Source organism: Emys orbicularis, chromosome 1, assembly GCF_028017835.1.
Source record: "Emys orbicularis isolate rEmyOrb1 chromosome 1, rEmyOrb1.hap1, whole genome shotgun sequence".
Lineage (NCBI taxonomy): Eukaryota > Metazoa > Chordata > Testudines > Emydidae > Emys > Emys orbicularis.
The window spans coordinates 87,452,808-87,470,524 of NC_088683.1; the positions used below are offsets into that span (position 1 = coordinate 87,452,808).

General features: G+C 44.9%; 1 protein-coding gene across 1 annotated transcript in view; it reads right to left on the reverse strand.

Annotated features, from left to right (window-relative positions):
* CCDC38 (coiled-coil domain containing 38) overlaps positions 1 to 13,794 on the reverse strand; it is a 54,734-nt gene extending 40,940 nt beyond the window's left edge. The window contains exons 1-6 of the mRNA XM_065413345.1: positions 13,728 to 13,794; positions 13,330 to 13,424; positions 10,497 to 10,671; positions 9,502 to 9,569; positions 3,917 to 4,080; positions 3,740 to 3,820 (exon numbers count right to left, since the gene is read on the reverse strand). Coding sequence (XP_065269417.1) covers positions 3,740 to 3,820; positions 3,917 to 4,080; positions 9,502 to 9,569; positions 10,497 to 10,671; positions 13,330 to 13,424; positions 13,728 to 13,794 — 650 coding nt within the window. The remainder of the gene's footprint in view (positions 1 to 3,739; positions 3,821 to 3,916; positions 4,081 to 9,501; positions 9,570 to 10,496; positions 10,672 to 13,329; positions 13,425 to 13,727) is intronic.
* Positions 13,795 to 17,717: the final 3,923 nt, after the last annotated feature.

Sequence of the window (17,717 nt, forward strand, 5' to 3'; positions counted from 1 at the left end):
CAGTCATGCTGGAAGGGCATAACAAGTGGGGTACCACAGGGATCAGCTCTGGGTCCGGTTCTATTCAATATCTTCATCAATGATTTAGATAATGGCATACAGAGTACACTTCTAAAGTTTGCGGACGATACCAAGCTGGGAGGGGTTGCAAGTGCTTTGGAGGATAGGATTGTGACGGGTTGGATCACAGAAACCCCCTTGGGGCTGCCAACTGATGTGCCAAGACTACTTCTGCCCCTGCTTTCCCTGCCAGCTTGGGACTAGGGAAATGACTGCCTAGGAAGGAGTACTGCGGAAAGCGATCTGGGGGTCATAGTGCACCACAAGCTAAATATGAGTCAACAGTGTAACACTGTTGCAAAAAAAGCAAACATCCTTCTTGGATGTATTAGCAGGAGTGTTGTAAGCAAGACATGAGAAGTAATTCTTCCGCTCTACTCTGCGCTGATTAGGCCTCAACTGGAGTATTGTGTCCAATTCTAAGCGCCACATTTCAGGAATGATGTCGACAAATTGGAGAGAGTCCAGAGAAGAGCAACAAAAATGATTAAAGGTCTAGAAAACATGACCTATGAGGGAAGATTGAAAAAACAGGAGCGAAGGCACTACAAGACTGAGCGTGCTGTACCATAAACAAAAGATGGCAGCCTTCCGGCTATTACCAGGCAAGGGAGACGCTATATATGATGTCACTGCTAGGATGAGTCCCATATGAGTATGAGCTTGGCAGGATTGCTCTTCATGACACTGCCATCTCTGACCTCACATTTTTCCTGATTTTATCAGCAGTTAGATTATTTATTTATTTTAAAAAGTTATGAAGGCACGGTCAGAATTTTACCAGTAGGAGCTGACCAAGAAAACCCTGCCTTAGGAGGCTGATAGCAGACTTACTTGTAGAAATACTAATTTTACAAGTGCAATTATCATTTTTTCTCAGCCCTGGCCTCCTGCCTGTCAAATGAACAATTAGTGAAGGGTAAGGGTAGGATAGGGTAAGGGTATTTGTGTAGTCAGATGTGTATATTTTGTCATATTTGAATGAAAATGTCTATATTTAGAGAGAATCTTCTTTTCCCATATCTCCTTTATTTATCAACCAATTTTGATAAAACTTGAAATGGAATCAGTTTTTTCTTTTTTAGAGGCCCCTCACATTGCAAGGCCCTAAACTGTAGCTTAGTTAGTTTATGCCTTAATCTGGCGCTGTCTGAAGGCCTTGGCATTTTGGATAGAATGAGATGAACAGGGTACAAGTGGCATGTGTACTCTATATATACTTGAGATATATCTTTAGAGCACTACAAGGGGGGAGGGATAGCTCAGTGGTTTGAGCATTGGCCTACTAAACCCACTTAGGGATCTGGGGCAAAATCAGTACTTGGTCCTGCTAGTGAAGGCAGGGGGCTGGACTTGATGACCTTTTGGGGTCCCTTCCAGTTCTATGAGATAGGTATATCTCCATATATTATATGGCACAACTTTCCAAAGGAGTGCTAAATGTTAGAGCAAAACGATAGAAGAACTATGACCAAGGAATTGTGGAAAGAGAAATTTATCTTGACCAGAAAGATTTCTGGAGCTATAAGAACAGTAGTGGGCAACCTGTCGGCCGCACCAGACCGTCAGGGTAATCTGATGGTGGGCTGCAAGACTGTTTGTTTATGCTGACCGTACACAGGCATGGCCGCCTGCAGCTCCCAGTGGCCATGGTTGACCGTTCCCGGCCAATGGGAGCTGCGGGAAGCGATGGCCAGCACATCCCTGCAGCCCATGCCACTTCCCCCAACTCTCATTTGCCAGAAACGGCAAACCACAGCCACTGGGAGCTGCGGGCGGCCATGCCTGCGTACGGTCAGCGTAAACAAACAGTCTTGCGGCCCGCCAGTGGATTACCCTGATGGACCGCCGGTCACCCAGCACTGTATAAGAATATTCTTTTCCTCAACAACAGCAGTGTGGTTTTCATACAGAGGAACCAATTCAAAAATCTGCTTTTCTGTGGTAATGGTGACTAGAAAGGCCAGCCCTTGGCTTGTCTAACCTGTCATTCTGATTAATCTTGGCATCTGATAATACCTAAATGGAGAAGCCAATGTGCCTCCCTACAGAATGCCACCATGGCCAGTACTCATGTTTCTATGGTGCTTAGTTGTACGACTCCAACCAACCATCCTGGAGAAACTCTAGTATAGCTGAGATTACCAGAACTTTGTGATTGTCGTTATATTTGTATTACAGTAGCATCTACAGTTCAGGGACCCACAGTACTGGGTACAATACAAACATTTTCCCTCTTTCCCCTCACATCAGAAACGTAAATTTGTCCACATCAATGAATGAGATTTCCTGGTTGTATTTTTAAATTTTTGTTATGCATGCATGGTGTTACCGCTGGCTGTTTACAGGGAGGAAGTAATATGCTATTCATCCTGGCATGGGGACCACACAACCAAAGAGAGGTCTGACTAAAAATACCTCACTGTGGAAGTAGCTTGACTGAGATCCCTGGGAGTCTGCACCCAAGTGAGTAGTGTAAGGACAAACTAGGACCACTTGGGCCTTTACTCGGTAAACAGGAGCCATTTTTAACATGAGAATGGATTTCTCACTTTCCCCTTTATCATCCCATGAAGGTTCAGCTTCCTGGGGAGTGGAATCCTCAGATGCCTCTCTTCTTGTAAAGTTCTCTCAAAAAGCTTTACAATGTGAAATGAAGAACTATATAAAACTAAATTATACTGAAGTATTTTGACACGTGGTTTTATCTTCCAGCTTTTATCAGTCAGCTATACAAAATGACTAATATTTTGACTGATTTAAAATGAAGCACTGAGGGACAAATTCATCCCTACTGTAACTCCACAAAAGTGAATGGTATTATGTTAATAATGGGTTATTTAACTGTAACTAAATCCCCATACATTATTCTGTGTACAGATCTCAACTCTGGTGAGCTACCTGGATGCCAGCCATTATTAAAAAGAACTATGAACCCATTTTCAGTTTTTGCTTCAGACAATTTTCACACTAAAACCTAAAGTTTACATAGTAAGCGGAAAACATTCACAAACTAGATCCAGGGCAGACTGTCCTTTTTACCAGCTTAACAGCTTTGCTAGCAACACTATGTCCCCACCCTCAAACTTGTGCATGTCCCAAGCTGAGAGAATCTCTAATATTATCCTTATACATATGCGCGCACGCACACACACACACTCTTTACTAAATACACAGTTCACACAAATAAAATACTAAAAAAAACCACCACACACACACACACACACACACAGAGAAATCCAATCTAGCAAAACAGCACCTGATATTGGCGTGGCACGGAACACCATCACTCCTCACAAACCTGACCAGGTCAAATCCTGACACTGCCTACTGCCTCTTTGCAAGCCTACGGTGCAGTTGCCCTGCTCCCCACTTGTCTCCACTACTATCTTTGGTTATCGGTTTAAAGGAGTTTGGTCTGTCAAAATGAAGATACAGTATCATATTCTGTACTGCTGTAAAACAGTTAGGTCTGTGAAACTGTCTGCTGCACTTAACTCACTTCATGGGGATCAATGGGTGTGGGGGACAGGCCCAAACTGTGCACCTACAGAACAGCTCAATGTGGCAGTGGGTGAACCTCAAAGATTAATTCCCCCCAGAGTATTCTTCAGAAGAGGAGAATCTGCGCCACTGTTACCATAAAAAGAGGAGTACATTTGTAACATAAATGTCTCACCTTTTAATAGCGAAAAGTTCATTAATAGCAGACTTTACATCTGCTGCCATATCCATTTTAGATTTTGTTTCTTGGGCTGCACTAAAAAGTAACATGGAAATATTACAGAGATGTAGGTGTATGGTTTTTGGTAGATCAAAAATTAAAACAAACATTAACTGTAATAGCGATTCTAACATTTTAAGTGCATCTGCAGAACTTCGGTCGTTTTCTTTCAGAAATTCCTCAAATGCAATTGTATCGTCTTCTAGCTTTGCTTCGGCAGAGCTGGCCTCTTTCTCAGCTTGCATTGCTAATTTCTCCAGCTTCTTTATAGTTTGTTTTTTTACTTTTACTGTGTACTAGGAAAACAGAGTGGGGAAATGTCATGTACAAAATAATGTCCAAATGTATTTTGCATTTGTATTTCATCATTTCAGGGAGCAAAGTAAACTCAGCAAGATGTGCTCAGAGAGATAGGAATAGCTGCCCTAATTCAGACAAGGATCTACAGCATGAATTAATGTCCAAAATATATTATTTCAATGCTAAGTTTACAGATTTAAACACAGTGTCAAGAAATACAAAATCAAGAATCCGATAGTTGTATTTTTCACTCACACTACATATACCAAGCCTGATTCTCTGTTGTCCTAAGGCCCCTTTATGCTGTTTTGGCAACAGAACGAAACCTTAGAGGTAACAGAGCTTTCCCCGGGGACTATCCTCAGTGTAAGGGAGTTCCTCGGGCAGTACAGAGCTGGCAAAGTGACTCAGTACTGGTCCCCAGCCCAGGGGGCAGAGCTGCAGTCCTGCTGGAGTTCAGGGCCGCCCAGAGGATTCAGGGGGCCTAGGGCAAAGCAATTTCGGGGGCCCCTTCCATAAAAAAAAGTTGCAATACTATAGAATACTATATTCTCGTGGGGGCCTCTGCGGGGCCCAGGGCCTGGGGCAAATTGCCCCACTTGCCCCTCCCTCTGGGCGGCCCTGCTGGAGTTAAAGAGTTAAAAGTTAATAGTATGGAAAACCCTGCACTGGCGTCTGTGATGTATATTCTTCAGATATACTGAGAATTTCTGTCTCCAGTGATATCAAAACTTCCAAGTAAGGTCTGACTTGTCACTGAATTGGTAATTGTAGAAAAAAAGCAACCCATCCAAACACTTTTATTATGATGAATGTGAGCCTTACTCAACTTTTTTACCAAATTCAGGGCCAAGTCCTTTAAATACTTAAATATGTGAGTTAGTTTTACTCACACAAGTAGTTCCAGTGACTTAGATGACATTGAGTAATCTCAGCCCTGGTCTACACTACGAGTTTAGGTCAAATTTAGCAGCGTTGGGTCGATTTAACCCTGCACCCGTCCACACGACCAAGCCTGTTTTGTCGACTTAAAGGGCTCTTAAAATCTATTTCTGTACTCCTCCCCGGTGAGGGGTTTAACGCTAAAATCGACCTTGCTGGGTCGAATTTGGGGTAGTGTGGATGCAATTCGACGGTACTGGCCTCCGGGAGCTATCCTAGAATGCTCCATTGTGACCGCTCTGGACAGCACTCTCAACTCAGATGCACTGGCCAGGTAGACAGGAAAAGCCCCGGGAACTTTTGAATTTCATTTCCTGTTTGGCCAGCGTGGTAAGCTGATCAGCACAGGTGACCATGCAGAGCTCATCAGCACAGGTGTCCATGGAGTCCCAGAATCGCAAAAGAGCTCCAGCATGGACCGAACAGGAGGTACTGGATCTGATCACTGTATGGGGAGAAGAATCTGTGCAGGCAGAACTCCGATCCAAAAGACAAAAAGCCAATATATTTGCCAAAATCTCCAAGGGCATATAGGACAGAGGCTACAACAGGGACACACAGCAGTGCCGCGTGAAAGTTAAGGAGCTGAGGCAAGCCTACCAAAAAACAAAGGATGCAAACGGTCGCGCCGGGTCAGAGCCCCATACATGCCGGTTCTATGATGAGCTGCATGCAATTCTAGGGGTGGCCCCTACCACTACCCCACCACTGTCCGTGGACACCTGCAAGAGGGGAGTCTCACGCAACAGGGATAAGGAGTTTGAAGATGAGGAGGTGGAGGAGATTAAGGATAGTGCACAGCAGGCAAGTGGAGAATCCCTTCTCCCCGGCAGCCAGGAGCTGTTCATCACCCTGGAGCCAATACTCTCCCAACCCTCCCAAGGCGGGCTCCCGGACCATGAAGCCGGAAAAGGAACCTCTGGTGAGTGTAACTTTGTAAATATAATACAGGGCTTAAAAGCAAGCATGTTTAATGATTAATTTACCACGCCGAGCCAGTAGCAAGTAGTCTGGAAGCATTGCAGAACAAAACCTTGCAGCGAATGGGCCCGGGCTTTGGCTGTTTGCCTTTGGCTGAAAATAAATCATCCCACTGTTAGCCATGTGGTGGGGGGAGGCCCGTTCATGGCTGACCGGGATCTTCCCTGATACTGTGTGTGTGTGTGTGTGTGTGTGTGTGTGTGTGTGTGTGTGTGTGTGTGTGTGTGTGTGTGTAGCGATCATCCCAGAGAATTGGGGGGGGGGGTTGGATTGTGCTGCATATTCACCCTACAACCACAGCCCCTCCTTTTAAATGGCCAACCCAACGGGCTTTGCTTGGTATGGAAAAGGAGAGCGCTGCTGTTTGAAACTGTTCCCACATGTTATGAAGGTTGAAGAAGCCGAAACCCTTTGCCTTACCATGGCTGCCTGCAAGCCGAATTCTGTTGCCCAGCTGAGCGTGTGTGATGTCTCACACCAAACCGGCAGGCACTCAATATAAGAGGCAAAATGCGACCTTGTAGCAAAAGCACATGTGCTATGTAATGTGAATCGCTTGATTCAGTGTGAAATAGTCTTCCCTTTGTTCTCTAAAATGTATCTTTTTAAATACTACTCTCCCTTTTTTTCCTCCCGCAGCTGCAAATGTTTCTACGCTCCCCCTATCTTCTCCGTCCCAGAGGCTAGCGCAGATAAGAAGGCAAAAAAACCGCACTCGCGACGAGATGTTCTCAGAGCTCACGCAGTCCTTCCGCACTGAAAGAGCTCAGCAGAATGTGTGGAGGCAAACAATGGCAGAGTCCAGGAAAGCGTTAAATGAACGCAATGAGAGGAGGGAGGAGCACGCTGAGAGGAGGCAGGATGCAATGCTGAGGCTAATGGGGGAGCAAACTGACATGCTCAGGCATCTGGTGGAGCTGCAGGAAAGGCAGCAGGAGCACAGACCGCCGCTTCAGCCCCTGTATAACTGCCTGCCCTCCTCCCCAAGTTCCATAGCCTCCTCACCCAGATGCCCAAGAATGCGGGGGGGAGGGAGAGGAGGCTATAGGCACACAGCCACTCCACCCCAGAGGATTGCCCAAGCAACAAAAGGCTGGAATTCAATAAGTTTTGAAGTGCAGTGTGGCCTTGTCCTTCCCTCCTCCCCTCATTCACCATCCAACCTGGTGCTTCCCTCCTCACCCACCCCTCCTGGGCTACCTTGCGAGTTTTCCCCCTATTTGTGTGATGAATTAATAAAGAATGCATGATTTGGAAACAATAATGCCTTTATTGCCTCTGAAACTGGTGATCAAAGGGGAGAGGTTGGCTGGCTTACAGGGAAGTATAGTCAACCAAGGGGGTGGGTTTTCATCAAGGAGAAACAAACAGAACTGTCACACCGTAGCCTGGCCAGTCATGAAACTGGTTTTCAAAGCTTCTCTGATGCGCAGGGTGCCCAACTGTGCTCTTCTAATCACCCTGGTGTCTGGCTGTGCGTAATCGGCCGCCAAGCGATTTGCCTCAACCTCCCACCCCGCCATAAACATCTCCCCCTTACTCTCACAGATATTGTGGAGCACACAGCAAGCAGCAATAACAATGGGAATATTGGTTTTGCTGAGGTCTAACCTAGTCAGTAAACTGCGCCAGTGAGCTTTTAAACGTCCAAATGCACATTCTACCACCATTCTGCACTTGCTCTGCCTATAGTTGAACTGCTCCTTACTACTGTCCAGGCTGCCTGTGTATGGCTTCATGAGCCATGGCATTAAGGGGTAGGCTGGGTCCCCAAGGATAACTATAGGCATTTAAACGTCCCCAATGGTAATTTTCTGGTCTGGGAAGTAAGTTCCTTCCTGCAGCTGTTCAAACAGACCAGAGTTCCTGAAGATGCGAGCGTCATGCACCTTTCCCAGCCATCCCACGTTGATGTCGGTGAAACGTCCCTTGTGATCCACCAGTGCTTGCAGCACCATTGAAAAGTACCCCGTCCGGTTCACGTACTGGCTGCCAAGGTGGTCTGGTCCCAAGATAGGGATATGCGTTCCGTCTATCGCCCCACCACAGTTAGGAAATCCCATTGCAGCAAAGCCATCCACTATGACCTGCACATTTCCCAGAGTCACTACCCTTGATAGCAGCAGCTCAGTGATTGCGTTGGCTACTTGGATCACAGCAGCCCCCACAGTAGATTTACCCACTCCTAATTGATTCCCGACTGACCGGTAGCTGTCTGGCATTGCAAGCTTCCAGAGGGCTATCGCCACTCGCTTCTCAACTGTGTGGGCTGCTCTCATCTTGGTATTCTTGCGCTTCAGGGCAGGGAAAAGCAAGTCACAAAGTTCCATGAAAGTGCCCTTACGCATGCAAAATTTTCGCAGCCACTAGGAATCATCCCAGACCTGCAACACTATGCAGTCCCACCAGTCTGTGCTTGTTTCCCGGGCCCAGAATCGGCGTTCCACGGCATGAACCTGCCCCATTACTACCATGATGTCCAAATTGCCAGGGCCCGTGCTTTGAGAGAAGTCTGTGTCCATGTCCTCAGCACTATCGTGATCGCGCTGTTGTCGCCTCCTCGCCTGCTTTTGCAGGTTCTGCACATACTGCAGGATAATGCGTGAGGTGTTTACAATGCTCACAGCAGCAGCGGTGAGCTGAGCGGGCTCCATGCTTGCCGTGGTATGGCGTCTGCAGGAGAGCAGAGTTGGAGCGGAAGCGGTGGAGGACGACGGTTAGCACCATGCACATTTCCCGAGGAAGAACACACGTACCCGGGAGCCCATGACAGACAACATGGAGAAATTCACTATTGAGGCAATAGCAGCAGAGCAGAGTTGCAGTGGCAGCGGTGGATGACGATGGTTTGCAGACCTACTGCACTGTCTGCTGCCAGCAGCTCCCAGGACACAACAGCAGCGGTGTCGGTGAGCTGAGCTGAGTGGGCTGCACGCTTGCCATGGTATGGCATCTGCGTGGAAAAAAAGCGCGAAATGATTGTCTGCCGTTGCTTTCACGGAAGGAGGGGAGACTGACGACATGTACCCAAAACCACCCATGACAATGTTTTTGCCCCATCAGGCATTGGGAGCTTAACCCAGAATTCCAATGGGCGGCAGAGACTGCGGGAACTGTGGGATAGCTACCCACAGTGCACCGCTCCGTAAGTCAATGCTAGCCATGGTAGTGTGGACGCACTCCGCCGACTTAATGCGCTTAGTGTGGACATACACAATCGACTGTATAAAATTGATTTCTAAAAATCGACTTTATAAAATCAACCTAATTTCGTAGTGTAGACATACCCTTACTGTGTTTGCAGGGTTAGACATGCAGACTAGTGTGGAACCTCAAGTCAAGGTGCCTCTTACCATCACAAAAATTCAGACTTAGAGATAAACAGAAATATTTCTAATCTAGTTACTTGCACTATTTTTATTTCACTTAGTGAGCTTTTATAACTACATTTTTCAGAAAACACCAGCCTTAAGAACAACAACATTTTAGGGTACCTGCAGCAGAAACAACTCCTTCTGTTCCTTGATATAATCTGTTAAAGATTGTTTGTCACTTTGGCAACCTTTTAAGAAAATTTAAATGTTGTTAAAATTAATCTGATGATGTTACTATTATTCGTTCAAATTCCATGGTACAAGATCCCATAAATTACATTTGCATTCAAAGATTTACAGTACATGTTTATATCTTATTTAGTTTGATAAGCAAAAAATGACATCAAAAGAAGTCTTACTGGGATTAGTTTCAAAGAATTGACTAGACTTCCCAACGCTCTAATTTTGAAAACAGCACATTACATAAAGGAACAGCTTTTTGCAGCAGACTAATTCTTAGTACAGTGGTCCCCAAACTGTGGGGCATGCCCACCCAAGGGGCACAGAGGAACATTGGAGGGGGGGATGTGGCGGGGCCCAGGTCAGCTCCCAAAGGGGATGGGGAGGGAGTGCCACCCAGCCCTGCTCTGCCCCCAGCCCAGCTCCACTCTGCCCCCTGCTCCGCCCCCAGCCCAGCTCTGCCCTCATTCCCTCTCTGCCCCCAGGCCAGCTCCGCCTCTAGCCCCAGCTCCTCCCCCATCCCCAGTTCAGCCCCCAGATCTGCCTTCAGTCCAAGCTCCTCTGCTGAGGAAGCCAGGGCTGTGCAGAAATGGAAGGGGGGTGGGGACACAAACAGATTCCATTACTGGTAAGGGGGAGGAAGTTTGGGCACCACTGTATTAGTAACAGACTGTGGTGGTGGTGAGATGGGGATGCAAACATTTGCACTCTCTTCAAATAAACAGTCAGATCCTGCAACCAAATCCCTTTACCTATATGGAGCTCCACTGAAATCAATGGTGTTCTATGCAGGTGCAGGGGTCCAGTTACAGGGATCCAGTTACAGAATCTGGTCCTAAATGACAGATTTAGTTGTATGATAGATGAAAATCAATGTCAAGGTAAGCAACTCTGACATGTGTATAACAAAATATAAGCTAAAAGAGCATACTCACATTTTGCAAAAGTAAGAGCCCAGTTGGGACCAGAAGTAATATACCCTTTATCTATTGTAGCCCGGGTCTCTCTTTCAATGACTGAGTCCATCTTTTTCACAGAGTCTCGAGACTTTGCTCGTGATGAAAATGTGCTCTTTTCATGGACCTTCAAATTCTGTTGAGCTATTCTATCCTGCATTTACAGATTTTCAGATAAGTGTGTTTATTAATGACACTATGACCTCTTCGGGTAGGGACTTACCTTTCTGTAAAATACCATACATCTACAGCACTGTATAAATAATAACTCAGGGCCCTATTCTGCCACCCATATTCCATTTATTACCAAGTCCTGTAAAGATTTATGCATGTGTTTAACTTTACTACTATGAGTTGCTCCATTGATTTCAATGGAACCACTCATGGTGGTAAAGTCTAGCACATGTGTAAGTCTGCAGGCCTGTGGCCTTAGTCTGCAAGTAGTCCCATTGGTCTTAATGGGACTACAATACAGGTAGAGTAAGATACTCAGTGTGAGTAAGGGTGGTAGAATCTGGCCCTTAGCTTGTACACAGTAATGGCCCTGAATATATAAGCACTCTTTCCATTTGCTGAAACAGTTCAGAAGAACGGAGTGTCTATGACTATTCATACACATATAGTTGTATTAGATATATAAATTAAGATGCTATGTGAATTCATCTTTAAAGTACATTGCACAAAAGTCACTAAAAGAATAAGCTTTCATAAATTTCTTTACGTTATTTAATTTATTTATTATTAGAACCATAGAAATTAGAGATGAAGAACTGGTCATTTCACCAGTGCAAGATTACGCACTACAGTACATATATTATGTAGTATGTACTCCTAACAAGTTGTGTGTGTGTGTGTGTGTGTGTGTGTGTGTGTGTGTGTGTGTGTGTGTGTGTGTGTGTGCGCGCGCGCGTTTCTTTGTTTTCTGTGGTAGCTACTTAGGGTCGGCTTTTGGGTTTGGATTTTTTTAATCTTTTGAAGCCCTCATATTCTGAAGAACAACAGCCGGAGAAGGTTATAAAGTCTAGCTGAGAAGCAACTAAAGCACCAGCTGTTGCTGGGAGTTAAACAGCTTGAACTATAATTCTATGCTGGGCAGACCGCTTGCAGCCAGGACACCACAAAAGCCCTGATTCAACAAGATACTTAAGCACACAAGTACTCCCATTGACTTCACTGAGGGCATGTCTACACTGCCGCACAGGTCTAACTAAAGGTGTGTGAATAGCAGTGTGCAACAAAGTGCTGCACTGTAACGCCCCTCTGTGGACTCTGCAAATACAAACTTATACGTCCCGAGTTCACACTAATGCGGGAAGTTTGCACCTGCAGTGTCCACACAGGGGAGTTACATAGCGCAGCACTTTGGTGCGCACTGCTATTTGCACCCCATTAGTCCAAACTGTGGGGCAGTATAGACATGCCTTGAGACATGCAAAAACATGATCTAAACTAAAGCGTCCCTAGCCTCTATTTTCCAGAAGCTGGGAATGGGTGACAGGGATGGATCACTTGATGATTACCTGTTCTGTTCATTCCCTCTGAAGCACCTGGCCTTGGCCACTGTCAGAAGACAGGATCCTGGGCTAGATGGACCTTTGGTCTGACCCCGTATGGTTGTTCTTATGACTACTCACATGTTTAAAGTTAGGCACATGCTTAAGTTCCTTGCTGAATTGGGATCTAAATCAGTAGGGAGCTGGGGGACCTACAAAAAAATGGAACGAGACAACTTGGTGATGAGGGGTGGCTTTGGAATGCTGGCCTGAGGGAGAATGTTTCATTTTCTATTCTGCTGGGTCTGAAGCCTGCAAAGTTTCTGGGCATAATGGAAAGGGGGTACGGAGTTCCATCATTTTTACTTTTGTGAAGTTATGACAAAAATATTTTACACTGAGAAAGTAAGTTTTACACAAAACCTAACTGGTCTGAAATAATGTGAAGTCCAAGAGTGTATAACAAATTTGCATTTGTTCTCTGGATTGATTCCAGAAATTTAGAAACAAGTTCAGTTAAATCAATGCAATTTCTGAATTCAGACGAGCCCAAAGGCTGTGGTCAGCCCTGATGGGTCAGTGACCTACAATACATTTGCAGTTAGGACACAAGCTTAAAAGTACCATTCAACAAAACTCACTAACAAAAAACAATTCTCAGGACTCCCATAGTCTCCTCCTGTATGAGTGAACTTCAGATCATTTTGCAAATATTAATAAATTTAGCCATACAATAAAACAGTATGGGAAGAAGGTATTATGAATCCCATTTTACAGATGAGGAAACTGAGGCACAGAGCTATTATGTGACTTACTCAAAGTCACACAGAAAGTCTATGGCAAAGTCAGAACTACAACTCAGAATACTTTACCCCGAGTTTTGTGCCTTACCCACTAAACCATACTTCAGCTCTTAGGCTGAACGTTCTAGAAATATGCTACTGGATGACTATATCTGGGGCAGCCTGATTTTTCCACTCTTTTGAAAGCATGTACTTCCTTTGAGAAACTATTGCAGGAATACTACATATACACATCCAGCATCAGCTAAAAGAAATTTAAAATGCAGTATTTACCACCATAAAAGTTTTTAACAGATTGTACTAAACTGATTTTCCCTCACATTATTCCTAATTTGGAGGGTGGGGGGGAAGTATTTATCTGCAGACTTTTCACCACTTTAATTGTTTTGTTTGGTGAAATGAGTTCCTTTCCCCCTAAACAGGGGAACTTGACAGTTATAGGTTAAGTACCTTAAATTAATAACATACGTAGACTTAGCATGGGCTCTGACAATTAAAACCGACACAAACGCATACCTCTTCTTTGGCCCTACACTCAATGTCTCTGTAAAGAAATGGCTTGCAGTCCACAATTGTAAAAGGAGTCTTCTTTTGATTATCAGTGTCATAGTCTATAAAATATGAAAGGAAAAAAAATAATATTCTGATACCTTTTAAAACACCACCATGTAAAACTCAGTCCAAAAAGCTGTTTTAGTGGAATATTAAGCTTGTGATTCAAACTCAGGAAATTAGAGTGTGCGTTCCTTTGGCACCCTTCACTCTATCCTCTCCCACATACATAATTCATAAGTGCTGTACTGCAAATGTCACCCTTTGAGCACAACAAGCCCCTTCTCGCAGTTGTTAAGCATTACACAAAATTCACATATGGTGTTTATTTATTTATTTTTTTAATCAAAACATTTTTTTACCAAATCTAACGCTCTGAAGTCTAGGCGTCTGGGACTGGGACGGTGGAAATAAGGCTTCTGATGCCATCCCTACTTTCTGAAATTCCTTCGGGAACTGCTGAAATAGACAAAATGGAAAAAAAGCATTAGCGTTAGAATATTAAATCTGGTAAAGACTTGAGGCGAGCTTGTCTTTTGGTCTATGCATAGAGACAAATTGAGTAGTAAGGCACATAATTAAATACAAACATGCACAAACACAGGTTTGGGTTTTATGCACATACATGGGTGTACTTGCAAGTTTTCTGTGAGCACAATATGGAGACCTGTTGAACACTGAACCCAAAATATCTGTGGAATAACTGAAGCAGTTTTAGCAGTACATACCACTGTGGGGTCTCTCATCAATTTCTATTGTAATGCATAAAATAGTGTTACCCGAGACTGCCAGAATATCCAGCAAGAACTCCTGGAACAGCTCAGGGACACAGGATGGGATTCACAAAGTTACTCAGCTGCCTAAACACCACACTTAGTTGCCTAAACCGTAGGCACCTAAGTCCCAGGTTAGGCTCCACTGAGATTCACAAAACTCCCACCCCTACTCTGTAGGGGCCTAACCTCGTCTGGCACCTATGTTTCTGCCTCTGAGCATGAGCACTGCTGTCTGACTCTAAGTGTCCAGGTGCCTATCTCCCGCCTAAGCCTCAGCGTGATGCACTAACCACATTCGCCCATCTATCTCGTGTGAGGTGCCCAAGCTGGTAGGCGTGCTCAGATGCTGCCTACCGGCTCAGGTCACATTCCAAATCCAGCCAGAGGAGAAGGTGATGGTGCTGCCACCACCCACTTTCTAACTTTTGGCTCAGTGGCTAGAGAACTCACCCAGGGTGGGGGAGACCCATATTCAACTCTCCCCTCTGCCTGAGGGAAAGAAAGGATTTAAATGGGGGAGGGGGGGATCTCCCATCTCTCAGGAGAGTGTTCTAATCACTGAACTATGGGATAGTCTGAAGTGGAACTCCCTCAATCTCTCCTGCCGAAGCAATTTCCCTGGGGATAAACAGAGTCACTGGAGCAGCAGGACAGAACCCTGGGTCTCCCATGTAGGTGCCCTAACCACTAGGCTACAGAGTTAGTCTGTCCCTCTCTGGTTCAATGACTCTTTAATTATTTCATCTACAGTGGAACAGCTTCTACAGGAGAGATTTAGGGAGCCCCCATCAGAATATCCCAGAGCTCAATGGTTTGACCACTCTCCTGAGAAGTGGGAGACCCCTTTTCCAATCCTTTCTCCTCATCAGACAGACAAGGAAATTGAAGCTGGGTCACCCACATCCCAGGTGAGTGCTCTAACCACTGGACTAAGTTATAAAGCAGGCAGCAGCAGCAGCACCTCCTCCTCTAGCCATTTGTGTGTAGTTAGGCACCTGCCTAACTCATTCTCACAAGAAAATGCCTTAAAAAGCCGCCTGACTCCAGGAGAGGGGTTCCCAGTTTATGAATTGCTAACAAAGATAGGTGCCCAAGTCCTAGCTACAGGGAGGCGCCTACCTCTGAGAGAGAGGGACAGGGCTTTGCACACACTCCTGTTGTTAGCATCTCCCATTGGCTAGCTTAGACAGCTTCCTACTAAGTATGCTGGCTTTTCTGGATCACAGTCTAAGGCACCTATCTCAGTCCATTTATTGTATAGGGAGCCTAGGTGCCTAACTCAGGCTTTGTGAACCACAATGTTGTTCCTGTGATTTTCTAGGCACCTAAAAGTTAGGCCTTATGACCCTGAGCATCATAATGCCCAAACCCCTTTGTGAATCTAGCCCACACTCCTTTAATCCTCAACCAACCCAGCAGCTAAACCACTGTCTGCTTCAAGGAGGAAAATGTTTACAAAGAAGCCCTGCCTCTCCATCATTGCCCAGGCTCACCACTGGGGAGCATGATGCCACATCATTAAAGATTTCCAAACACCGTCAATTACTAAAGAATTTAAACTACCTTCAAAATATTTGTCCCTACCTCACAGTTTGTCTCATCTGAAGAAGAGGTTAGCTCAATAAGGCACATCCAAGAAGCCTAGCACACCTGCCCTTTTTTGTTTATATACACAAAAATGTGTTGATATTATATTTTAATCTACATGTTGCTGTATGCTCTTGCCTGTATGCTCGGGGTTCTGCTGATCGCCATATTTGGGGTCGGGAAGGAATTTTCCTCCAGGGTAGATTGGCAGAGGCCCTGGAGGTTTTTCGCCTTCCTCCGCAGCATAGGGCAGGGGTCGCAGGCTGGAAGATTCTGTTGTGGGTGGGTCAGCTTTTGTGGCCTGCATCATGCGGGAGGTCAGACTAGATGACCATATTGGTCCCTTCTGACCTTAAAGTCTATGAGTCTATGAGTCTATGTTACAAGAAAAATATTGACAAACTGGAGGGAGTCTAGAGAAGAGCAACAAAAATACTCATGGTAATAGAGAGACCATTGTATGAAAAAAATTAAAAGAACGAAGCAATGACTAAACAGGAGAATGCAACTGTAATCTACAAATATTTTATGGGCATACACATTAAGGAAGAAACGATTTACTGTGATATATAGGAGTCTGCCTAAAAGTGAAAGGTTGAAACAAAGAAATGGAAAATTTAGGACGAATACCAAGAAAATCTTCCTGCCGGTGAGATGTGTTAGGCTGTGAAACAAACAATAAAGAGTCCTGTGGCACCTTATAGACTAATAGATGTATTGGAGCATAAGCTTTCGTGGGTGAATACCCACTTCGTCAGACGCATGTAATGGAAATTTCCAGAAGCAGGTATAAATATGCAGGCAAGAATCAGTCTGGAGATAACGAGGTTAGTTCAATCAGAGAGGGTGAGGCCCTCTTCTAGCAGTTGAGGTGTGAACACCAAGGGAGGAGAAACTGCTTTTGTAGTTGGCTAGCCATTCACAGTCTTTGTTTAATCCTGAGCTGATGGTGTCAAATTTGCAAATGAACTGAAGCTCAGCAGTTTCTCTTTGAAGTCTGGTCCTGAAGTTTTTTTGCTGTAGGAAGGCTACAGTATACCGGGGAAAGCTGTGAAAGTCCAATTATTCTGGTCTTCTAAAAGTAGAGTGGACAAAGCACTAGTGTACTGGTGGTATAGAACAATCCTGCATTAACAGGGAGATGGGATGGATGATCTAATAAGCCTCATCCACCTCTAAGGTTTGAGAATGTTGTAGAATCCTGGAAGATGATTGGCTGGCAAGAAGGTACATTTATATTGACCTACCAATAGCACAAGGAGAACCTGGGGAAAGATTTCAAACTTAAGTACTTAAAGTTAGATTTTGGCACTTAAATAAAAATTGTCCGATTTCCAGAGGTGTTGAGCACCCACAGAGCTCCAACTGACCTTAGTGGAATTTGTAAGTGCTCAATTCTTCTGGAAAGAAGGCCACTTGCATTTAGGTCTAAATATGGAATTAGAAACCTAACTTTAGACACCTAGGTTAGAAGATTTTGTCTCTTTTCTTTGAAGAGAGAAAACCTAAAATGTTCATTTTGTGAGTAAAAATTCCTACTAAAACTCTCCTGTCTCCAGCTCTATAGGGGCAGTAAAATCTAACATTTCTTTTTAATCTTGGTGGAAATCAGATAAATGATAATTCCCTAACCAAGTTTGGCAAGGCCATCAGGCACACATGGGACTGGATTCCTGTGACTCTGGGCAGGCCAGGAACTTTAAGGGTGAACATTCCAAATTAAGAACCAAAACATTCCAGGCGCCTCAGTCTAACTGTAACATGAAAATAAGCAGATGATATCTGTATTTCCATTCCCACCACAAAGCAGGATTAACCTGCCACTTGGGGGATTTGCCTAGCAAGGGGAAATCTCCAGCTGGCACAGAGCCAGGATAGGACATGTGGCCAGAACCGCACTTCCACTCTAGCAAACCCCAACCAGCAGATCGGCCCCACTGGGGATATTACAAGCCAGTACCATTTGCAGGAGTCCTTCTGGTGGAGCTC